General features: G+C 46.2%; 2 protein-coding genes across 2 annotated transcripts in view; both read right to left on the reverse strand.

Annotated features, from left to right (window-relative positions):
* slc22a13a (solute carrier family 22 member 13a) lies at nt 1–10,341 on the reverse strand. Its single transcript, XM_018741701.1, has 10 exons — nt 9,967–10,341; nt 9,453–9,556; nt 8,752–8,906; nt 8,334–8,502; nt 7,587–7,707; nt 7,399–7,493; nt 7,011–7,225; nt 1,058–1,166; nt 504–707; nt 1–72 (listed from the first exon to the last, which is right to left on the reverse strand). The coding sequence occupies exons 1-10, from the start codon at nt 10,339–10,341 to the stop codon at nt 9–11; spliced, it is 1,611 nt and encodes a 536-aa protein (XP_018597217.1). The 3' UTR covers nt 1–8.
* A 4,039-nt stretch (nt 10,342–14,380) lies between these two features.
* Nucleotides 14,381–25,122, reverse strand: part of LOC108927988 (serine/threonine-protein kinase OSR1-like) — a 68,246-nt gene continuing 57,504 nt past the window's right edge. Inside the window, exons 8-18 of the mRNA XM_029253587.1 lie at nt 24,984–25,117; nt 24,320–24,368; nt 22,848–22,913; nt 21,655–21,777; nt 19,363–19,398; nt 19,013–19,171; nt 18,385–18,449; nt 17,558–17,610; nt 17,079–17,147; nt 16,543–16,607; nt 14,381–16,336 (exon numbers count right to left, since the gene is read on the reverse strand). Coding sequence (XP_029109420.1) covers nt 16,262–16,336; nt 16,543–16,607; nt 17,079–17,147; nt 17,558–17,610; nt 18,385–18,449; nt 19,013–19,171; nt 19,363–19,398; nt 21,655–21,777; nt 22,848–22,913; nt 24,320–24,368; nt 24,984–25,117 — 894 coding nt within the window. The 3' untranslated portion in view covers nt 14,381–16,261. The remainder of the gene's footprint in view (nt 16,337–16,542; nt 16,608–17,078; nt 17,148–17,557; nt 17,611–18,384; nt 18,450–19,012; nt 19,172–19,362; nt 19,399–21,654; nt 21,778–22,847; nt 22,914–24,319; nt 24,369–24,983; nt 25,118–25,122) is intronic.

Consider the following 25,122-nt stretch of genomic DNA (forward strand, 5'->3'; position numbering starts at 1 on the left):
CAGTGCTGTTACAGTTTGGTTGATATTACATTTTGATCATTGGCATCAGGGACATCCATGGCCTTCGTATCCCTGTCGATAAAAGCAGATGCATTAATTCATTGTACCCAGATAAGGAGCCAACCTGTAAAACCTACGTTTACTCTTTAGAAAATAACAAAAGTGCTCATTGTGCATTATTTTCAATAATGACTCACACACACACATCATCTGAAACTGCTTGTCCCATATGGGGTCGTGGGGAGCTGAAGCCTAACCCGGCAACACAGGGCATAAGGCTGGAGGGGGAGGGGACGCGCCCAGGACAGGATGCCAGTCCATCATCGCAAGGCACCCCAAGCGGGACTCGAACCCCAGACCCACCGGAGAGCAGGACCCGGTCCAACCCACCGTGCCACCACGCCCCCCTCAACAACAACTCTCTTTCTCCTAATGTAATGTACCCATTGTGTAAGTGTGCTGTGGTGTAACATGCGGAAGATGCCGGGCCACTTTAGGCTCACCGCTCTTCCAGCTGCTCGGTGGTGTCCGGCAGATCCGTCCTACGGGTCTCAGGCAGCAGGAGGCACAGAGAGCCGCTGACCACAGGAAGGATGCCGTACACCAGCGTGGGTGCAGCCCTGTGGTACATCACCAGGGAGTTCACCAAGGGAGCCAACACGGGTGCTACTCTGTATGCTATGGAAGCCATACTGATGGCTCTTTGGCTGCACAAAGACAGGATACAGAGACACATATACTCACGAACGGAATTAAAAAGACACAAAGTTATAGGAGAGCACAGTAATTTATGTTTCTTTGCTTTAATATTTAAGATTAGACATAAACCTTATCAAAAACAGACGTGAACTGTGCAAAACGGTCCAAAATGTTGGTTACAGTCCAGCTATAAGAGCGAAGACGTTCATTTTGAACAGCTGCCAAATTTTCCTTAGTCTGCTGATGGAAATGAGACCAAATTATTCAGAGCGCTGCGTAAGATCCAAAATGAGGAAGACCAGCTGATTTCGTGGTCTCCTCTCGAGAGTGCAATGGAAGCGACAGGAGCGGACAATACCGGAAGGACGTGGGGAACAACTCTTGAATGTAGACATTGCAGATGGTTCCTGCCCAGTTCATAAAAACCCTCCCAGTTGTCACAAAGGCAACAACTGCAATTACGCTGTCTGAAATGGAAAAGGGGGAAATTTTTTGTTAGCATGGCTTAAAATTGTCAGATAAGTGATTAAACAATAATAAATCAGTGCAAAAGTGCTAACCAGTATGCTACCTGCTGCCTCCAGTTACGCCTTTTGGACTCTTTAGCAAATAATAAGAATGTTGTAAACAATCGCTGTTACTTGGAGGCATTTAGCATTTTCGGTGGAGTAACTGTCTGTACTTGTGTGTATATATGTGTATATGTGAGCGTGTGTGTGTGCGTGTAAGAGGGGATATCAAAAGTCTACACACCCTTAGTGAAACTTCAGCTGTTATAAAACCTGACACCAAAGCAACCTATGCCAAACGTTTTTTTTTTTAACCTAACATAACACAGATGCCCCTCGACTTATGCAAATAGACTGTTCTTCAGCCCCTTACGCGTGGTATCCGAAAGGAAGGTACACCGTTCTTTGGAGGTTTTACCGAAACGCAGCACTGGAACACTTTGAGTGCACAAATTAAAGAGTTTATTGAGAACCGCAGCTCGTGTCACAATCACACTGCGGTACCTCTTTTGCTCCAGCTCGAAAAAGCCCGTGTTAGACCCAGTACAACCTATAACAATTCCCGCTTCAATTAAGAATTAACCAATGACAATTAACCTTTGTCAACTTACACCCCACAGGCTGGCAGGAACCTTTGTTTTACAAAACTCTCAATGATTTGTTCTTGGTGTAAAACACCATATTACGTAAATCAAAAATTATGTATGTCAGATCCCCCCTCCTCCCCCACCATTCAACATCCATTCCATCCATCCATTTTCCTGACCGATGTCCAACTAGGATCGCGGTGGCAATAGGGAGAGCGGAGAAGCCCAGATCTCCCTGTCCCTCGTGACTTCCTCCAGCTCCACCCAGGGGATCCCCAGCCACTCCCAGGCCAATTGAGAGATACAACCTCTCCAGTGGGTCCTGAGCAGACCTCGGGGCCTCATCCCAGTTGGCTGTACCTGGTATGCCTCCAAAAGGGAGGTGCCCACGGGGCATCCTTACCAGATGCCCGAACCACCTCAACTGGCTCCTCTCAAAGCGGAGGAGTAGCAGCTCTACTTTGAGTCCCTCCCGGAAGGCCAAACTCTTCACCCTGTCACGGAGAGTGAGTCCCACCAGTCTGCGCAGAAAACTCATTTCAGCTGCTTGTATTCAACATCTTATTTTTTCAATCATTACCCAGAGTTCATGACCTTTGCCTTATGGCTCCGCTCCCTCTTCACCACTACAGTCTAGTACAGCGACTGCATTACTGCTGCCACTGCTCCCAGGCTGCAGCCAATCTCACACTTCCTTCTCCTCTCACTCATGAACAAGACCCCAAGATCTTAAACTTGTCCACCTGGGGCAAATTCTCTCCCCTTACTTGAAATGGGCATGCCATCCATTTCCGTGAGAGAACCATGGACTCAGACTTGGAGGTTCTGATCCTCATACCAATTGGTTTACACTCGGCTGCAAACCATTCCAGTGCATGCTGAAGGCAACCATGTGACGGTGCCAAAAAAAGGACAACATCCGCAAAAAAGCAGATGCACCACCTTCCAGGCCCCACATAGAATGCCTTCCTGACCTCGGCTGCACCTTGATATCCTGTCCATGAAAACCTCAAACAGTAGTGGGGACAAGGAACAACCTTGGCAGAGCCCAACACCCACACTGAATAGACTTGACCTAATGCCGAGTATGTGGACACAGCTCTCGCTACGAGTGTACAGAGACGAATGGCCTGCAGTAGTGACCCCGGCACCCCATACTCCAGAAGCACCTCCCACAGAATTTCTCGGGAAATACAGTCGTAGGCCTTCTCCAAGTCCAGAAAACATATGTAGACTGGATTAGCAAACTTCCATGCCTCCTCAATTATCTGTGAGAAGGTAAAAAGATAGTCCACTGTTCCACGGCCAGGATGGAATCCGTTTTGTTTCTCTTCAGTCTGAGGTTCAACTATCAGCCGGGGCCTCCTTTCCAGCACCCTGGCATAGACTTTCCTGGGAAGGCTGAGAAATGTGATATCTCTCAGGTTTAGGAGTTCCTCAAAGTGCTCCTTCCACCTCCCGCCAATGTCCTCATTTGAGGTCAGAGTTTCTCCACTTTTGCTGAGCACAGCTTGAGCGAAGCTCCTCCGACTCCTCCTGAGCCATCGGATGGTTCTCCAGAATCTCTTTGAAGCTGACCAAAAGTCATTTTCCATTGCCCCTCCAAACTCCTCCCAAGCTCTGGATTTTGCTTCTGCAACCGAAGCCGCTGCCGCCTTTTTTGCCTGCTGGTACCTATCTGCTGAGTCAGGAGTCCTCAGAGCCAACCAGGCCCTAAAGGCCTCCTTCTTCACCTTGACGGCTTCCCTCACCACTGGTGTCTGACAGCGGGTTCTTGGGTTACAGCCATGACTGGCACCCACAAGCTTTCGGCCACAGCTGCCTCTGGCTGCTTCCACAATGGAGGTTTTGAACAGGGTCCATTCAGACTCCATGTCCCCTACCTCCTCCGGGACCTGAGAGAAGTTCTCATGGAGGTGGGAGTTAAAATCATTCCGGAGAGGGTCCTCCAACAGTCGTTCCCAGCACACCCTCACTATACGCTTGGGTTTACTGGATCTGTCCGTCAGTTTTCCTCGCCATCTGATCCAGCTCACCACCAGATGGTGATCAGTTGTCAGCTCGGTACCTCTCTTCACCCGAGTGTCCAGAACATGTGGCTTCAAGTCAGATGAAATGACTGCAAAGTCTATCATTGACCTTTAGCGCAAGGAGCTCTGGTAGCAAGTACACTTCTGAGCATCGTTGTGTTCGAACATGGTGTTTGTTATGGACAAACCATGACTAGCACAGAAGTCCAATAACATTTCACCACTCGGGTTCAGATCGGGCAGGCCGTTCTTCCCAATCACCCCCCGCCAGATTTCCCAGTCATTGCCGACGTGAGCATTGAAGTCCCTCAGCAGGACTATGGAGTCTGTAGGTGGGGCTCTGTCCAAAACCCCACCCACCTTCTCCAAAAAGATCGAATACTCTGAACTGCCGTTTAGTGCATAAGGACAGAGTTTTCCTCTCTGTGACCTTAAGTCGCTGAGATGTCCCTCTCGTCCACCGGGACAAACTCCAACTGTACAGCAGCCAGCCAGGGGCTTCCGAGTATCCCCACACCTGCCTGGCACCTTTCACCCTGTGCAACTCCTCAGCAGGAGAGAGACCACCTCCAATCGAGGAGTTTGGTTCCAGTGCCGACACTGTGAATGGAGGTGAGCCCAACTATATCTAGTTGGTATCTCTTAACCTCCTGCACCAATTCCAGCTCCTTTCCCCCCAGTGACTTGACATTCCATGTGCCGAGAGCCAGTTTCTGCTGCGAGGGTCTGCGGCACCATGCGCTATCCTGCCCCCTCCTGTTGCCTGAAAGGCATTGCACCCAAACCCATGTTGGACCCTGCAGGTGGTGGGCCCCCCATAGTTGCCTTTTCAGGCTGAGCCCAGCCAGGTTACGTGGGCTGCCTGCCCACCAGGCGCTTGTCCAGGAACACTACCCGCAGGCCTGGCTCCAGAAGTAGGTCCCGGTGACCCTATTCCGGGCAGGGAACATGTTGTACTCTTAATCTCTTGCATGGAGATACCATTCAACAGGATAACATTAATAATTTTTCCATCTCAGTTATTGCACCTTGTCATTATTAGCGTTGTTTTCATGCCAGCTGCTCCTTTCACTGTTCCTTTATACGTGCAGCATCCTTCACTGTCGTGTTCAGTCGATACAGCTAAACCTGATTTCTGTGCTATAGACGATAATCTTTGTCCACCTTCATACTTCCTTATTATTTTCAATTTTATCTCGAAATTGATTGCTGTATGCTTGTGAGGTGGTTCTCGTTTTCCTTTAAGTGCACGTTTACTACCAGGGATTGTGAACAATGAAAAGGGTAGAAGATACGCGAAAAAAGCACTACACCTACAAGAGGAGATGTGTTCACGGCTCAAAACGCGCAATATCTGGAAAGATGCAGCTTCCTGCCTTGTCTGGTTACGCCGACTTGTGTTTAACATATTTCAGACGTTTTGCATAAAATAAAAGCACTATTAGTAAATAATATGCGTGCTGGGAATTTTTCATGTAAATCCGGATGTCTCGGCATGGCTTCGCAAACGAAGATTAGGAAAGATAGGGTCCACATCTGATGCAGGCACTTTGGTGGCTGATAAGGCCAGTGCGAGACAGGCGGAGTCCGCCACAGCGGCTGCATGGGAGGGACTGGTTTTTTTGTAGCAGATTGCGCAAGTCATCATAGAACCTGTCTACTTCTGAAGGCTCTGCCTGAAGAGTTAGTGCGTAGACACTGAAGATAGTGGCATGTTGCTGGTTTCCAAGTGGAAGTCGTATGGATACAATACGGTCTGAGTGACCAGATGGCAGGCTTATTAGCTTTTTGGCAATGGAGTTCCTGACCATGAAACCAACGCCGGATAGATGTTTTTCCGCTTTCGGTTTCCCTGACCGGTATAAGTTGTAACCTACGCCACGTTCTTGGGGACTATCTTTCTTGGGGAGGCGGACTTCGCTGAGAGCAGCTATGCCTACATTCAGCCTGGCAAGTTTGAGTGCAACTAAGGCTGAACGACGTTCTGGACAATTGCTGTCTTTCGAGTCCAGCATGGTTCTGATATTCCAGCAAGCGAACTTGAGTCCCTTTCCACCTCTGGGTGGAATATGATTCCTCTTTGTGTTTCGACCACTGTTTAAGATGCCCGTTGGTAGCGGTAAGGCAACTAGGTGTTAGGGAGATGTCATTTCCGGGTCAACACCAGACAGCCTGTACACCTGAGCCACCTGCATGCAGGATTGAGACTGCGTCTTCTAGTGACATCTTCCACCTGCCGTTTTCGCCTCTTTCCCATCTCTACAGGACCTGACTTAAAGTAGTCATGGATGTATCCTAAAGACCGCGCAAAGGAGCTTTAAGGTAGAATACAGTGTGCGCAGAGCTGATCCCACCCTTTAAGCCTGAGGTTCATCTGCCATAGCCTAGCAAGTTGAGACAGTGGCGATGAGGTCCTCAGGCCGTAGGTTTTATATCAGACTGCTGACCAAAGCTGAGGAGGTCAGCCTCCCCTACTATTTCAACCATAGTTGGTGGGCCGCAGATCCTGTCCACAGTTAACTAGAGGCCTGCCCTGGTCGCGAACGCTTAGTCAATGATATCTTCAGGGGTCTCGATGTGGAGAATCGTGCATCCAGAGATGCAGTATTAGAGATGCCGACTTTGCATCCCCTTTCACGTGGTTTAGCCGGACAGCTGAGTCCGTTGCCCGGGGTGTGGCGCTTGGAGCCAGCACGTGAGAGATTTAGGAGATGGATGGGGACCAGTGTTTCCGGCCATCCTACTGGTAGGATGCCGCTGATGAAAAGCAAAGGTGCTACCCCTACACAGAGCCCCGTTACACCCGGATGTACCTAAGTCGAATTCACATAAGTAGAGGGGTGTCTGTAATTGCAATAAAGCTGCACCCCTTGGGTTTAACAGCAATTAAATCCTGGATTGTTACAGTTTAAAATTAACATATGAGTCCAAATTCAATAGGATCATAGCTGTACCACCGCATCCTTTGGGGAAGCACTGCATCCTAAGTGTTGCCTAGCTTCATTCGAGCCTGTAATAGACTTGATGTAGCCTTTCTGATTCTATAAACCAAATCCACTACCTGCCCATTACGCCACAAGCCAAAAAAGCTTCTTAAATGTTCTGTTTACTCTGGTTAAATTCTGGTGAAATTTCGGTAATGGTTGTTAGTCCATTGTTTTCCACTGCATGAATACATTTCATACCTTCTGAAAAAGCCAATGTTAGCAGAGAAATGCATCCACCAAAAATAAGAGTGGATGCAAAAGATATTTTTCTTCCCAGAGCTTCTAGTAACCAGATGCAAAGTATGTGACCTGGTATGTCAGTCAAGCCAAAGATGAGTTGCATCAGGAAGATATTCAGGCCAAAGTTTCCAACGTTTAAGTTGAAACAGTTATAGGCAAGTGCTAGAGAAAACCTGGAAGGTCGTGGGGGGGGGGATAAGACAACACATTATTAAATGGCACTGTTATATAAAAGCACAATATATGTTAGAGCTCAAACACTATTGTTTTCAGTGATGTTTTTCAAAGAGGGACTTAATCTGTTTTGAGCACCACACTGCAAACAGCACTGAATATAAATAATTACCATGCAAATGATAAAATTAAAAAATATTTTCTAAGGATCGGTGATGCAAAGAGATCTTTTATAGTCACTGCATTTCCTTTCTTCTGTGTAACAACCTGCAAAACGAAAGAGAAAATCTACGCATTGCGACAGTGATACAAGTGACATGAATAAGCAACACAGCGGTGACAATGAAAGAGCTCACACACCTTGTCGAGGATTTGGCTCGGAACGGTACGTTTGTTGACCGATGCAGCCATGAGAATCAGTTTATTTGCTTCTTCGGTTCTACCGTGACCGAGCAACCACCTTGCAGACTCCGGAATCCACCTGTAGAGGACAGACGGTTGGTCCAGTTTGATAACACAATGTAAGAAAAATTTTCTTATGTTATTTCGTTTCATTTTCCATTCAGTTTTGTTAGATCAATCATACTTTTGGCACTAGTTTGTTCTATATGTCAAGTTTTCGAAAAAATATTCCACATTTTTGAAATGAGCAAATTCTTGCAAACTTTGGCACCAGGTTCCAAGCACTAAATATTTCAGTACCTATTAGGATCTGATGCTTTCTAGAATGTTCTGGTTCTTCCTAGAATCCTGCAATGACTGTAACGTACCACATTAAAACTGACACTCTAGAAGAACTACTGGTATTTTTGTAATCAGTGAAAACTTTAGCTAGTCATGATCAACATAAAAATCGACATAATTGAGAACTTTGTAAAAGTTTGTTGTGTAATGACTAATCTGTGACCTGAAGATCAGGTGTGAAATATCACCGGAGATTTCCAGTGTTTACTGACCCCATAACACCCTGAGACAAAAAAAATAAAAATGGACTACTGTTGTCTCTGAGACAAGTAGGGGAATTTTAAACGAAGATCGTGCTGTAATCAAAAGTGATAAAACCCTCCGAGCTGGAAAAGAGAATTTGGGAAAACAAGTATGGCCCACCATACGTAGATGATGACAGGCAACATAGAGGATGCCAAGGCCAGCTGAGCGATTCTCCATCGACGGATGAAGTACGCAATCCCAGCCATGACACACTGTCCAACACCCCCCATAACTTGGCTGAAACAAGAGGCTAAGGATCGCTTTGTCACCCCGAGCCACTCTGCCGCTGAAGAGAAAGAAGTTCTTATTGCATCCATAAAGTTGCCTGTTAATATGTATTTAGTCAATATAGATAAAAAAAGGAGCTGACAGTGGACATAATTACGTTTTATGTCCAGTTGCATATGACATTAAATCTTTAAATCCAGTAATATGTACAAAGCTCACTCTCTGATTGGATTCCTTAAAAAAAGTACACTTTTCTATGCACAGTACTTAAATGGTGTAAGATATAAATACCCAATAAATACCTTACCTAACACGATGCCATTAACTCGAAAGCCTCCGTATGACATACTAGCCACAAACTGGAAAACCATGTACAAATACAAGTTTGGAGCAAATGCAGTTGCCGTTACGAAAACAGTCAGTAATAAGAGTGGCATCTGAGTTGCTCGTTTTCGCCCAAATCTACGAGAGACAGAAGTGCTCAATTACCAATAGCTCACCATGAAATGTACACTGTTTTTTCCTTCAACTCACACAGGCAAAACCCAAGAAAATAAGCTTGATCTGATCAAATGTTACAACAGCAGAAAGCCTTTTTTCATGGGAATTTCTTTTTTTTATTGCTTAAAAATAATTTATTACTGACATTTACATTACACTTATTCATTTAGCTGATGCTTTTCTCCAAAGCAACTTACAATGTTAAGGTTACAAATATTTACCCACTTATACCGCTGGGTAATTTTACTGGAGCAATTCAGGGTAAGTACCTTGCTCAAGAGTACTACAGGCAGAGGTGAGGCTTCAACCTGTGACCTTTAGGCCCAAAGGCAGTTGCTCTAACCACTATGCTACCAACTCTACAATTACTAAAAAAAATTCTTTAAAATGCTACAACAGCAGAAAGCCTTTTTTATGGGAACTAAATTTTTTTAAATTATTTGAATTTTTTTTTTTAAATAATTTATTACTAGTGTTCTGTTTTCTTAAATTTGGACAAAAACTCACATATCTGCGAGAGCCCCAAACGTGATGGTGCCACAAAGAATACCAGCCATATACACGGTTTGTCCAACTCCCAGCAAGAACGCTTTGTCACAGACGAGGTCAAACTGCAGAATAACAAAACCGAATAACAAACATGCCCTCTTTCACCGTTGCACCTCCATTCGCTTCACACTGCTCGTGGTAAATACACACTTTGTGTTTGCCATCAAGTATCGTGTAGAACTAACTCCCTTAAATATGAGAACCATTTGACGGATATAATTTTTGTAAAGAATATGACAGATTAAAAACAAAGCCCTGTGATTGTTAAACTATGTAAAATTAACATTTTGAAATTGACCCTTTACTGTCATTGATATTATCGTTATATCGAATTTTGTTGCAGCAGAAGGAAAAAATACGTAGCCGAATTTTAATTCCGAATGACCGCTTCCTCCTTTGAAAAATCTGCAGATAAAGCGATATTGTATAATGATAACATTGAAGATGGGGCGTCCCTCCCAGCCACGCTCACTTCGGAGACGATGGAGCTCTGGAACAAGGAGGTGTCGTACACCCATCCGTTAATGCAGCCGGTGGTCTCGTTGAGCCCGTGCTCCCTGATGTCATCAATGTCCCAGTCCGTGGGGGTGAACATGCGACACTTGTCCAAAGAGCCATCCTCCTTCCTGGGTACCGTGAGGTTGAGCTGCTCCCCTGTGGTCAGGTTGGGGTTGTCTTGGAGAATCCAGTCAGTGTTGCAGTGGTACGAGCTGCCCGCCTGCGTGAACAACAGGCTGTAGATCTGGAAAGCCAGCATGACGCTGGGATAACAGAGGCCCATCAGCAGAAGCTTCTGAAAGAGCCCAAAATCTCCGATAGCACAGAGGATGTCGCCGAAGCCTGCCATGGCGAGACTCAGACTGAAGAAAATGAGAAAATGTTCTTGACATGGGACCAATCTCAATTAATGTTTAACTCTGCAGAAGACCATAAAGTTGGTTTTCAAATGAAACCATTTTTCTATCATACAGCTTGTTGTCTGAGCTATGAAACACTTCCTCCTGTACCTTCAAGAGGTTAGCATCTAACTGAAAATTTCAAGGACACATTTATGTTGACATTGTGATGATGGGGTGCGTCTCGTGGAAGGACTTTTAGTTGTTTCAAACAAATGTTCCAGAAGAAAACTCAGACACATAAAACGGTAAGGAAGTAAAATAAGGTAAAAGAGGAAAAATGACCATTAGGCACAAACTGCAAAAGGAACGACTAAAACGTCGAACCCAAACACACGAAAGTCTTCAGAAGAGACGCAAGCAGCAAGAATTGCCCACGGAAATACTCCTCAGGCCCTTTTCATACAAGTGTCCAGTAGGGTTGAGCGGCCCTCCCAAGAGTTCCCGTGAGTCTTGAACTCAGGGTTCGGTCCCAAAAAAAAAAAAAAAAAACAAAAAAAACTGCTGCAGATATTTAGTCCTGTTTGGAAATTACACAAATAAACAGCAAATAGTCATTAAAATATCCAGCACACACATATGAGCTGCAAAAATGGATGAAACTCCACACAAAGGTTGTACTTCCACCTGTGTTGGGACTGCAGTAGAGCAGTGACCTCATGCCCAGTCTTCCTAGGACAGGCTCTGGACTACAAGGACTCTGCATCAGAAAAGCGGTTATTGGTCACGTGTGGATGGATGGATCGACGTTTTAATTTCATGCAGCAGCCATGTCTTTATCGGTATCAGACCGTCTTTCCACGTGATGGACGGTGTCAATCTTTTCTCATCGTGTCATGTCAGTGAAAACAACAGAAGAGTGTTCCACTGATGTATGGATGAGTGACCCATTGCAAGTAGTGTATCTAGCAGTGTAAGTCACCACGGTGAATAAGGTGTGCGGGCAGATAACGACTACATAGAGTTCACTGGAAGTCTCTTTAGAGAAAAGCTAAATAAATGTACAGATGCTCCTCGACTTACGATTTTTCAACTTTACGATGGTGCCATAGCGATAGACATTCAGTAGAAACCGTACTTCAAATCTTGATTTCTTCCTGGGCAAGTGATATGCGGTACGATACTCTCTCGTGATGCTGGGCGGCGGCGGCGATCCACATCTCCCAGTCTACCACGCGGTCACTAGCGTCTACAATCGATACTCTACAGTGTTCTGTGTTGCCAGTGTTTTTTTGGAGGCCCCCCCTCCCTATATTTATGTTTTGAATCCATCATGTCTATGAAACGCCCATCTGTGTCTCCTGCTATTGGTGGGAAGGAGTAGCCGACTACTCTTGAGAAGAAACTCAAGATAATTGCCGAGCATGAAGGCAACAAGCCCATAACGACCATCGCACGCGAACTTGGACTTTCACAGTCAATGATCTCCATCCATCGTCAACAATCGCTTGTCTGCAGAGCCACGGCGAGCTGGAGCATTCCTCTGGCAACACAGTGCGCGAGGCCGAAGGGGGAGGGGACACACCCGGGACGGGGTGCCAATCCATTACGAGGCACCCCAAGCAGGGCTCGAACCCCAGACCCGCCGCACAGCTGGCACCGGCCGAATCCGCCATGCCCCCCATTGTCGACGATCTCGACCATCTTAAACGAGAAGTGATGATGTTTGGTAGATTAGGTATATTAAACGGATTTTTGACTTACAATTGAGTTTATCGGAACAAAACCCCATCTGGAAATGTAAAACGTTAACTCCAAAGACAGACCCCACTGCTGTACACTCCTGAGCTCCGTGAGCCGCTTTCATCACCTACCATACCTCCGCAGCTCTTTCTGCTGGCCTGGATCCCCTGCAGGAAAAGCCCAACTCCGCACTTGAAATTTTGATGCATTTCAACTTTTCGCACTCTTTGATTCTCACACCATTCTCAGTACTTGAACGAGGCAAAGTAATTTTAATAAACTGAACCAAATATCCTGCACTTCTCAAAAGGCCCAGAGCAAAAAAGGCAGAGTACATGAATTTTTGAGGTATGGTGGAACACGCATTTACTGACACTGAGGGAGGTGTCTAGAGCATCCAAAGTAGAGGCTGATGGGAGACCTCCGAATATGCCGTTGCTGCCAGGATCTGCCTAAAGCAGTTTACTTTATCTATTCAGCATACGGAAGTGATAACATAAAATTTGCGGGGCCTTATAACTGCCTGCGCACTGTTCTCCTGCCCCAAAAAATCTCCTTCCTGAAAAATCCCAGTGGAATGCCCTAAAAGGCAATGTTATTTATGGTGGATCATCTCAGCATCATCTGTGTCACATCAACAGCAGCTCCTCCAAAAAAAAAAAAAAAAAGGCAGCATGCGTCTCCTGGAGGTGGCTGAGAACAGAAGCTGGGGGTATTCTGGGAAAGCAATAATCTCATGGTGGAGGATCCTTGTACAGCACCTGCAGAGCTTCTGCAAACTTAAGCGCAGGAGGAGACGCAAAGACACAGCATGTGTGGTTCATGGTCGGTCTTACAGTGCCGCTTCCTGGGTGCTTTCAGGGCGAAGTCGACTCAGACGAACAACCGGAACCCCACAGCGCAGCACAAGAAATGGATGCTAAGCAGCTCCCAAATTTCAACTTTGTCAGGAAAAAAAAAAAAAAAAAAGTTAACATATCTTTGCAAAGTGATTAGATACCATTTCTTGATTGAAGTAAACAAAAAACATCCAGGTGAACGCAATAATAATTTCAATCTTTATTGATTAAAAACAATTAGGGAAACATGCATTGAAATCAAAACTAGAATAAACAAACAATGAAATAAAATGAAAAATAAAAGAAATAGAAACTGGAATATTGTACAGCTTTGTGTTATATCCTAAATTACACAAAGTCATCTGTAAATGCAGTCTGTCCCATTTCTATGTATGGTTAATTTAATTGGATTTATTACAGTTGAGTAACAAAATGAACAGGAAAAAGTGACAAAATAACTAAAATAAGTCAATGCAGTTGAATCCAGGGTTAAATCCAGAACACACCACAGTATGGAGAAGGGTTATGTTCAACTGCACACCTGTATCTTAGCTTGTAGTACAGGACAATGGCACTCAATACTTCAAAGTGAGGATAATACTCGATTCTTGACATTTCCCCTTTATTCATTTAATCAATACTATTAAAGAACATAACCTACTGCTCAACAAGAAAGAATCATCCGCATCAAGCACGCTCGCAGCAGCCAACACGGCATTCTCAGTGTACAAGTACAGCGAGAGCGCGGTGCAACACACCGAGGACGCGAATGCTAAACACCACCGGGGGGATCTGCAATACATCCCCAGCGTATCTGCGATGCACTAAAACTGGTGCTGTAGCTGGTAGCACGGTTCCTTTTATATGTTAAAATGCAGGGCTTCAGAAATGATGGTTCTCGAGCAGTACTGGAGAGCCGAGACGTGACGATCAAAAATTGGCAGAATTGGCCACACGCCGACAGACACCATCCACTTCCAGTAACACACACCGATAGCTGTGAGAAAAACCCTTTAAAACAAGTGACCCCTCTAAACATTCTCCCATCGAAGTGCTCGGTCCTATACTTCTATAATCGAGAGGTGTTAACCTACAGTTAATTCTACTCTAGAACAAAAAAAATAAGAGAAACACTTGTGATTTTTTTTTTTTCCCAGCCACCAAACGCACCCTTAGATATGGACTGCCAAAGTTTTAAGCTGGTGACAGTGAAGATATCAAACTTAAAAGACACTTTTACCTGTTGCTGGAATGTGATAACTAAAGGCATTGTGGGAAAATGGTTGCTGAGAAACAATTGTGACAAGAGCCCAACAGGTCTAAAATGACCACTGCCATGTTGACTAAATGTCTTAAAAGGTGTGATTGTAGTTTTAATCAAGAGGGGAGGAAAAAAAAAACCCAGATCCCTCTTGGTTATCCTATCATGGTGATGGGGTGTCAACGCACACACAAAGTGGTGGGTGGATACCTGTGGACAGGTGAGAACATGCAGACGACGTATTCAAGGCCACAGTTAGAAAGCATCAAAACTGGCACAACAGCAGGATCCTACACCACGGTAAATAAAGCTGGTGACTAAATGGGAAATTCACTAAGAGACAAAAGATGTGCATTGCCCAAAATGTGGCGAACCTCTCAAGTGAAGTATCGGAGACGAAGGGGAACGAGAGTACACCGGAGAGCTGTCCGAGTCAGAATATGGTATAGTATTTTTGGCAGAACTGATAAAAGGCCAGATTAGGATACTTTACCCAGAGCGGCAGCATCACCTCCCCGTTGCCTTCTGGGCGTGCAGGCAGCCGTGAGGGAAGGTCTGCAAATGTCAACTCGAAGCGGAAGGTGAGCCCTTGAACATAGACGAGTGCCGCTCTTTCCGAATTAAACCCTGCTGTGAAGCTACGTGGTGCGAGAGAAACGAAAACGAGCTGTATTTGTTCTGTCCTATTCCTACGCAAGAAATGCAGCCATCTTCAAAAAGAAAAAAAAAAAAAAATTTGAAAAAAGGCCAACGTGCGCAAAGACCGTTCAGAAAATAAACCGACACTAAAATGTAATTATTAAACACAAAGGCGACGCTGTTAACCAAACGGGGAAACGATGCCAAGTCACTTTGTCCACGGTGAGAGGTGTGCAGTTGAGCGGCGAAGGAGTGACGACCCCGTAATCCGCCACTGGGGGGGCTTGCGCTCACCGTCCTGTTTGTTTCATCTAGGCCGCCGCCTCCCGAATCAGCCTGCACATCTCTGGTTAAAGATGAGCACTCCAGCTTCTGGGGACCGTTCTTCAAACTGAGCAACCCCCTCCTACCACCACCACCACCACCCCCTCCCTCAGAGCACCTGAGCAGCACCCACAAACCCTTGTCACGGACCTCTCGAGAGCTCCTAGGCAGCTCTCTGACCGCCACGAGAGCGCCGGCTGCCTGCTTGCGATGGATAACAACAGGGAGCCAGACGGCAGCTTCCTGAAATAAACCGCTCGCCGTTTGAAACTCGAGGTGTGAACGTGGCGGCGCCTCGTCGGGTCCATTCCGCCCGTCTTTCAAAGCAGTCGTCACGCTCCAGCATACACGCAGCCTCTAAAATATGGATCGAGAAAAATGCAGCAGACATATCTGGCCAGATTAAAATGACACTCATCCCATTTATGATATTCCTTCAAAAACGGCAGCAGGACAAACATCTAGACAGAACATTTCAGAAGTGTGTTAACATGACCTCAGTCCAACTAATTAACAATTATCTATTAACTCCACCTTCAGCTTTAATGCATCATTCAGCAAAACATCCAAACCAGATATACCAGATGCAGGCATGTGACACGAGGACATGCAATCTGTGTGTGTTGCGTTCAGCCACCGTGCATCTATGGTTCCCTACAGAAACAGCTGGCGCTTCCAAACGCACCCCGTGTCCGTCTCTGCATACAGGGACCAAGCAAGCCGCTATTTACTCAGTAGTACTGTCACCGATAAGGCGTTCTTACATCACCAGGACCTTGAGAGAATAAGCTGAGAATGTGCAAATAAAAGCCATATTACAAAAGAGGAAAAAAAATTAAAAATCAGTGAAAATCTCATGAGTGGATGACGACGACCGAGATCCTTCTAGACAAACACTGTAAACAATATATTTAGTGTGATTCCTATACTGTACTCTGCATTAGCAATGAACAATCCTATTTAGTCAAGAAATGTTTCCGAATCCTATGGGGTGATAAGTAATTTCTTTGGCAGTAGTGGTTCCTTTAGGCCAGTAAAAGAAAATAAAATGCACAAGGTGTGCAATACTGTTTCTTCTTCTTCTTCTTTGTTTTAGGCAAGTTGGGTCCATGTTAGTACTATGGTTTAACTAATGCTGAGCTGTGCAAATCCCATAAGTTTAACATCATCTGGAATCTCAGATCCCTCCACACCAGAAGCCTGGAAAAATGAAAACAAACATTTGGGTTTAGTTTCTTTCTAAACGGGATATCTTGTCAAACTTGATCTTTTAACATCAACCAACATGCAGCCTGGTACAAGTTCACAAAAAATTTCCAACTTCCATTAGTGACGACTGAGCTTTTCATTAAACCTCGTTTTATGACAAATTAAGCAACAAAAGATTAAATATTAACTATTCTTACCAGCTTGAAAGTCACATTTCTGTTGGTTTGAGGCTCATCAACGATCTTCTGCAGATTGGCAGCAACTGAGATGAGAGCACAGACTGGTGTTGGGCAGTGTACGTGCGCGCACACGCACGCACAGTGTGTGAAATGATCCTGGCGTTGACTGCTCTGTAAACTCACTTGCCTGACTGACCACTGAAAAAACTCTGGTATTTATTATTATTATTATATATATAATATATATGCCTGGTCATCGGGGGGGCAGTGACATGTAATGGGCGCGCATAACTTTAATTTATGAAAGACCGTACTTGGCACGCGGGGGGTCAGAGTGGAAATCTAGGGTGGGCACTGTCCACCCCGACCCCCTCTAGCACTAGCCATGATTCAAGGGTACAAGCAGGAGCAATGATTCCAACCTGGGACCCTCAAGGCTACACTGCCTCCGTCCTCATTAACACAATATAACAGCTCAGAAACTTCATTTTACTCTCTGTCACCCCTTACAGGAGCTCTTATAGCTGGAGAACATCAGTCACTCTCTTACGCACCTATTACTAAGTCTCTTCCATCCACCAGGCCTGCAGACACCAGCTCCTGGGAAACCCCGTCTGCTGTGTCTAGGGAGAAACATGTAGGAGAGCGTTTCACTGAGGGGAGGGGGAGGGTTCACCTTCTCTCCACGTACTCGTGGAACAGTCTCCAGAGCACAACCAGTGTCTCCAGCAGGCGAATCCAACACAGAGGAATGCAGCTATTGCAAAAGTAAACTGTGCTACACTTGAGGTGATCCTGCTGTACTTTGAAGGCCCTCGAACCTTTCTGCAGCAGGTATTAAACTGCAAGGATCTGGTGAAAGCAAAGTGTTTCTAAAGACATGCAGAACCTTTTTTTTTTAAGGGGGGGGGGCGGCGGAATGGAGACATCCCCAAACCGTTCTACATGCTGACACCAGGGTTACAGTGAAGCCCTCAACAAACACTGTCCCAGAGAGCAACAGCAAAACATCACCAAGAAAGGGTCAGCTCACCTCTTCCGGGCATGAATTCAAATCTTATATCATTCAGCTCCTTCTTTAAATTTCTGCAGGAAAACAGGAAAACCAACAACGGTGGGGTGTGAGCGTGGGTGTGCGATAGAGCCGTTTTCAGCGCGCGCCGCTTCAGCTTTCTACTGCATTGTCAGCCTTGTATTTTTCCGGCCCGAGAACCTCCTCCCCGCCAACAGCACTTGTATTTCACAGAGGCCGCTCCGCCAGGCTAAAAAGAACCTGAAGCGCTACTGCCCCCTACTGGAAGCTTAGGATTCAGACTATTAAGCATGTGGATGCTGGCAGTTCAGCGTTTAATTTCCACAAATTTATCAACTGACAATTTACTGCCGGGCCAATTAAACTTTTTTTTGTGTTGGGGTTGGGGCAAGGTAATTAAGTGTCTGAAAGATTCAATTAAGATTGCCGCCGACGACTCGCATCGCTCAAAGATAATTACTCCAGACACAGAATAGAGAGAGTCAAAGAGCCGCGCGCCATATTGTGACGGAGCGCGGGAGAGGAAGTGTGTGTTGCGGATCGCCGATGGACAACCCGTGATCTAAGAGTGTTTTTATTATAGCTAATTTGGCGCCTTGAGCATCCAAAGGGCTCCTTTCCTGGAGCGCAGTAACAGTGACCGTAACACAGTAACATGAAGAAATAAGACAAAGGGAAACTTTTCTATTAGGAAAAAATGACTCTGACCGAGTACAAGGAAGGTGTAGAGATGAGACCACACGCTTTTACTGACAAGCACAAGCAAGTTCTCCAGCAGATGGACAGAGAGGACGGTCAGAGGACGGACCTGCAGAAGACATACGCACCTCAACCTTAATACCAAGCTGATGGGGGATCTGGTCGCGTCGTAGGCTGGTGCAGCGGCCGGAGCCTGAGAAAACAAAATGAGCAAATCATCTGAACAAATTAACTGTCTTCGAGCAAAAAATAAGTACACAACAGGTGGAAATCACCTTTTTGGTGCTTTCAGGATGGTTATTTCAGACTCCCAAAAGCACACACCAGATCTCTACGACAAGTGCTGGTCCCTTTCCTTTATTCATGAGCTCAAGCCATGGTTTACCTGCCCTAGTCGGTGCTGGAGTCTGTGCTGGGGGCTGGGAGACTCGTATCTCAGAGTGAATAAGGAGAGAAGCTCTTGCTTTTCACAGCCATCGCAGACTGATGAGCTCAATTACGACTCGGAAGCACATTTAGACATTTTCCCTGCAAATTCAATTTTTTTTCCTCTCTCGCAAATGATCTGACGTCTAGATTATCGATCCAATTTCCGATGGCCCTTATGTCTTATTACAGTTTCGTTTGATCATTTCATTCTGAGGCCACCTGTTAAGACTACGTGTGTTTACCTACTTCAAAAAGCACTCGCACACTAATTTAGACCCGCCAGATCCCATGGGAGACAAATGGTAGAGGTACAAGAAAGTAGCGTACCGGTGCAGCTGGAGGAGTGGTGGGCGGGCCCTGCGCAGACGCCGCGGCCTGGGCTGCGGGCGGGACGTTGGCTGGAGGAGCAGCAGGCTGAGGTAGCTGGGCTTGGCCGGGCGCCGAAGGCTGCAGGTGACTACTTAAAGGCTCCGTCGTTGGAAAAATCTTAAGACAAACAACAGAGGAACGAAGCACACGTCAACAGGAGGGACAAACATATTGACAGATGAGTAATGCCATTATTTAGCCAGAACTTTATAGCTCCGTGACACTGGATAATTTTTATTATTATTATACAAACAGAAATAGTGTAAGAATATGACATTTGTTCCTCATGATATATTACCAATACGCACCTCTGTATTCTGAGACCCCTCCTTCACTCTCGGTGACTGAAAAACAAAGAAAAACAGCATGAACATCCAACAATCATCACTGGTGAGTGGTTGAGCACAGGGTTGCTGTGGTCTGGAGCCTATCCGGGAAGCGGAGTGCAAGGAAGGGTACACTATGAATAGTATGCATGCCCATCGCAGGGCAATCACACACTCACACACAGCAATTCAGAGCCACCAATCCATTTGAAATACAAATCTGTGGACTGCGGGAGGAAACCAGAGCACAGCGTGGAAGCACAAGTGTCCATGAAGAGAACGTGCAAATTTCACACAGAGCTGGATTCAAACTGGCATCCATACCCAGAGCCCAGGAGCTGTAAGGCACCAGCACTACCCGCTGTGCCACCATTCACCCCTCAGCACACACACGTCTTCAGTTGTTGTACTAGTGCTTTTTGTAACCAGGCCCGAGTTGAGTGACACATAAAGAACTGAAGGGCCAAAAGTCACCGGGAGGCAAAAACTGCTGTTCCAGGTGCCAACCCCGCTGATCCTTTCACCGCAGTTTTCGTACCCTTACGTCTTTTTAAAAAAAAAAAAAAAATATAAAAAAAATTACATTCAGCAGTACTTGTTGCAGGTGCAGAAGCCCTGCTGTTATCTCAAAAACCAGCCCAGAGAGGCTGCCCCACTCCCCACCGCTGGGGGTCACAGAGTTGCAGAGCGAGTGAACAGCTAAGGAGGGTCAGTGCCCACACAGCGAGCTCTTGCAAACGCCACCGCAGGGAGGGTTCGACCCCAGACTGAGAGACGCTGACAAGCGCATGCAAACTGAGCAGCACAGTACACTCTGTATTCAGTGGAGTCTCACACACCAGAGGTAATGAAATGTAGATTATTAGCTACACAAGAGACGATACACTTAAGATTCCAAAACAAAGGAAACAAGCTATTAAACACAATTTATAGCATTTCAGGTTAACATTAGCAATGCTCAATAGTCAACTATATTGGAATATTTTGTTCTTCTCTTTCTTACACACTACTATTTTAAGCAGAAATATTTCCATTTATCTGATACATTGTAAGTTGCTTTAGAGAAAAGTAAGGTTACAGTTATTACAAGCTTACAATAATTTACCCATTTATACAGCTGGGTAATTTTACTGGAGCAGTTGAGGATAAGTACCTCGCTCAAGAATACTACAGGCAGAGGTGGCGATCAAACCTGCGACCTTCAGATCCAAAGGCAGTAGCTCTAACCACTACAGAAGCAACTGTCCGCTGAAATATTTCTTTTTTTTCCCCAGAAACATTGCATTACAGAAGTTGCAGCACTGTGCCACAGTCTCAAACTTTAAATTTAAAAAAAAAAAAAAAAAAAAGCTTGTACCTTCAGCACAGATATGCATAACCCCCCAACCCCCACCTCCCCTTATCCCCACAACTCACTGTCATTGGAGAAAGGCGTAATGATTCATTAGTGTTGCTTTCCATGCTGCGCCGTGACCCTGAATTGATCCAGGTTCAAATTCTGACAGTTCATAAGTCCCATGTGGTTTATTAGTAAGGTGCTATTAAAAGGTATTCCAATGAAAGCAGCCCTGTGCAGAAATTACTCACTGCCGCGTTTTCCATTCTGTCTGCTCCGTTTCAGGAATAAACTTTCACTCCTTATATATGCAATGTTCCAGAACCCAGGTGGGGAAAACGGTCCAACATCTGGCACTCAATAACAGCCCTATAAAGCTCTTAAAATGGAGCGGCAAGGTGGCACAGCGAGTAGCGTTGCTGTTTCACAGCACCTGGGTGGTGCGAGAGGAGGTGGATTCGATCCCTGCTCAGTCCATGTGGAGTTTGAATGTTCTCCCTGTGTCTGTGTGGGTTTCCTCTGGGTGCTTTGGTTTCCTCCCACAGTCCAAAGACACACCGTTCAGGTTCACCCATAGTGTGTAAGTGACAGAGAGTGTGTGTGTGTTCCACTGATGTATGGATGAGTAACCCAGTGTAAGTAGTGTATCTAGCAGTGTAAGTCACCGCGGTGAATAAGGTGTGTGGGCTGATAACACTACACAGAGTTCATTGGAAGTCGTTTTGGAGAAAAGTGTGTGATAAGTAAATGTAAGAAAAAAACTAATTTCAAAAACAAGAAATAGTGTTTTTTGCTAAAAACCTGAATACACCCCTAGGTAGGTGATTCCTTGGAGAAGCGAGTGTTTTGTATTATGGCTACGATGCACCACTGCTGCCTGTTCCAGAATGTAATGCCTGGGTGCTAAAACGGAGTAGTGCTCAGGTGCGGAGGCTCACCCGCAGGGCCGCCACGGCCGCCTTGCCCTCCTCGCTCTCCACATCCAGTTCGTCATCGCTCCACTCCCACTCGCCGTCCTCCGTCTTGTGGAGCCGCCCGCTGGAGCCGGGCACCCTGCGTACCTGGACAGGAGGACAGCGGGACAGATTTGAACACATGCAGACCGAGAGAGAAACATGGAGGTAGAGGCACGCACGCACGCACGCACGCACGCAGAAACAATTGTTCAGCAGCTCTCCCTCAGCAGGCACTCTGCGCCAAGTACACATAACGTGCGGTGGAAGTGTTTTAGCTGACTAACAGATTTGTGCTATGAAATGACTGCAAATGATTTAAAGAATAAAGTGCAGCCCTGCGTTCCTTTGCCCAAGTGCACAGATACTCTTTCCCCGTACAGCGAACGTTCTAGCTACAATCACGTTCCGATGCCTCTGCGCGCCTGGGCTCTTTAAATATTCATCCATTTCTTCCCCGATGCTGTGCTTTTTTCTATTCATGCAGAATAATTGTATGCACCCCTTTAAAAAAGAAAACCGCTCTGGAAAATGGGGAGTGTGGTCCACTAAAGGTGACACGTTTCAGTAAACCGTGCCGCGACCTGCACTCGCTGGCAGGAAGGAGAAAGCCACATATTTGACGCCTGCGTGGAAAAACAAGCACGTTCGACGGATTCCACCAGCAGAAATGTCAGTCGGGAAACAAGGGGGCACCTTCACTTTAAACTGTGACCAATCTGGCACGGAGAGATAACAAGGCACAGCGACGGGAGTCGTCTCCCTGTCCCCCAACCCCCGGTTCCCACCCCCACCTCCGGAAGCGGATCTCGAGACGTGGCTGGACGAGGGCGTAGACCCGTCTGCGCTCGGAAGCCGCATAAAAAGCCCTTTGAGATAATGGAGCGGTGGACGCGGTGCGGTGCGATGCGGCCCGGAGCGGCGCCGCCTTCCCGAGGTCGGGCGGACTTTCGCGGCTGCACTTCAAACGCGGCACTTCAAACGCAGGTGTGGGACACCGCGGGGCTTAAGGCTCTCCTCATTCCTCAGCCGCCTTTCAGCACCAGCCAAACAAAACAAGCCAGGCACAAAGGTAACCTGTGCAACAGTTACAGGATTTTACGCCGGAATAAAACTACGAGACCCACCCCCCCCCCCCCTCCCTCCAGTGTGCGTATGTTGCACTTGGGGACACTTACCTTTTTGGATCTTTCGAGTATTGTCGGGGCCCTCTGGAGTAACTTTTCTTGTAAATATTCATTATTCTAGAAAAGAAAAAGAAGGGCACCATGTTGAATGGACTGCCTACAATCAGATGATTACATTAAAGTCACTTGTTTCCAGCAAAAGAGATTGAGGGGGGGGGGGGGGGGGGGAAGACATGCATACAGCATATATTTTCTTTGAAGTCGCAACCATTTAACTGTTTTACGGCAGATTTAAAAATGAACAGACTGTCTTGAGAATACTTTATTACAGGCGTTTCTGCGAGAAATTACTCCTCACGTACTGTCACTACTAATACACATGGCAGCCAGAAAAACTAATTTATTATGATTCATCACAGCACAGAAGCGAAAACTACTGGTGCACACTGCTCTAATTTCATGTAATTTCATAAAATGTATTGATCTAAACATAAATTTCCATTTGTAGCAATGTAAGCCAGGCATATTTTACAGCGTGGAGTTAGAACATGTGTACATAGCAATCCCTGCACCAATGTTTTGGGGACTTTATCTGAGAAAGTTAATTATCAACCTTATGAAAAATCTACTTGGCTGTCATCCCCCCCCAATCCAACACGATAAGAGAATTTGCTGGCTTCACGGAAATACTTCTAGGGTTAGCAAATCCCCAACAATTAACAACAGTGTGTGTTGCCAAAATGCCTTAAATGTCTAAATCGGTGCGTAACCAGATTTTAAAAGGGAACGAGGAGCTACACGGCATGCATCAGCAAGACCACATCGCTCCATGCCCACTGCAGGACCTCTGCCAGTCGCACGATCCCAGTCCAAAATCACTGCAGACTCTGGTCAGGCCACTTTGGACAGTGGGCACAAGTGGAAGTGGACCAGAGCCAGGTCCGGATTTCCAGTAACGATGGTTACGGTCCGGAGTCTTTTTTGAAAGCATGCCTGCAGACATCTCGTAGGGCCTATCAACTGGACAACAGCCATGTCCTGATTTAGGGGACGGAGCGAAGCCTGGTAGAGTAACTGGGGCAGCAGAGTGCTGAGCTAGCACTACAGCCATCACTGGTGGAGCCTGTGTCTGCCCGGGTGGTTAATCCACCTCTATTGTTGGATCACACATCGTTTGGAGAGCAGCGCTCATGGCACCCTGCCCCAGAAAGCTCGAGCTAGGTGTGCAACAAATGGACACATCAAGTCCAGGGGACCAGACTCGTGACACATTCCAGCAGTGGAAGCAGAGTTCCATTAGAGGCCTACAGCCAGTGGATGGTGAAAGACCTCGCTTGGGCAACATTAGACAGGTAGAGCAGACTCAGGGGACCATGTCAGTGATGGGACCTGGGCTCCATTAGATGGGTACAAGAGACACTTGAAGAGGGTACAGAACTACCCCCAAAATTTATACCTTGGTCAATATGTCTGAGGATACATTTGATAAGAAGAGCACGGAATATAGACCAGGACAGTCATACCTTTGCTTTTGTGAAGAATTTGTGCTTTAATAGCTCCGCAGCCGTTGGTCTGAAAGAGGAAACATGAATCATTCAATCTAATTAGTGAGTGTACATATTGAAAGACCAGAATCCTACACTGGTGGGTCTGCCTGGCTCTCACTTTGTCTGTCGAAGGCATCACACTTCAAACTAACAGGCACTTGTCAGAGTGGCTGAAATTCTGGAACAGGAGGGTTAGAGCACCCAGTACACCAAGCCTTTGAAAGCTCAGCAGCACATTCTTCTGCACACCACTCGAGGCCAAAAAAAGCAGGAAAATTAGTCAAATCTCTCTAACAACGATATTCTGGCCGCACGGCTGCAATGCTACTCATTCAGAAATACTTTGTGGGGGCTGAAGGAAAACCAAGGTGGTCATATGACCAGTATTGCATTTGCCGTTGTACAGAAGTGGTCAGTTTACGAGCTGCTGTTGTACTTCCTATTGGTTAAGTTGCTCTCTGGCTTTCGGTGTTTGAGCTGCTCCGAGTCAGAAAAGCCTTTGGCTCCAGGTGAGGCAGGTGCAGCATTGCTCGCTTCATGCAAAAAGCAACACTAGTCAAGTAGAGCCTGGCTTATGTCCTTGGGACGCGTGTGCGTTTCTTGTTAAGCATCTCAGCACTTCAATTCGGGAGCCGCTCACCTTTTCTCTGGGTCCTTCTGTAGACACAACGAGATCATCTTCCTGAAGGACTTGCCGTATTTCTTCACCATTTCCTTGTCTGTGACACCCGTCTCTAGTACGGGAGGGTCGTTCTGCAGGGTCAGCATGAGCACCTAGG

This window comes from Scleropages formosus, chromosome 7, assembly GCF_900964775.1.
Source record: "Scleropages formosus chromosome 7, fSclFor1.1, whole genome shotgun sequence".
NCBI lineage: Eukaryota > Metazoa > Chordata > Actinopteri > Osteoglossiformes > Osteoglossidae > Scleropages > Scleropages formosus.

Excerpts from the sequence above, each read along its gene's own strand:
- slc22a13a (XM_018741701.1), bottom strand. The coding sequence starts at position 10,341 with ATGGCAGGCTTCGGCGACATCCTCTGTGCTATCGGAGATTTTGGGCTC. Across the intron at positions 7,708-8,333 it reads CCTGTCATCATCTACGTATG|GTGGATTCCGGAGTCTGCAA; the intron begins GTGGGCCATACT and ends TGTCCTCTACAG. Across the intron at positions 1,167-7,010 it reads AACATTGGCTTTTTCAGAAG|ACAGCGTAATTGCAGTTGTT; the intron begins GTATGAAATGTA and ends TTTCCATTTCAG.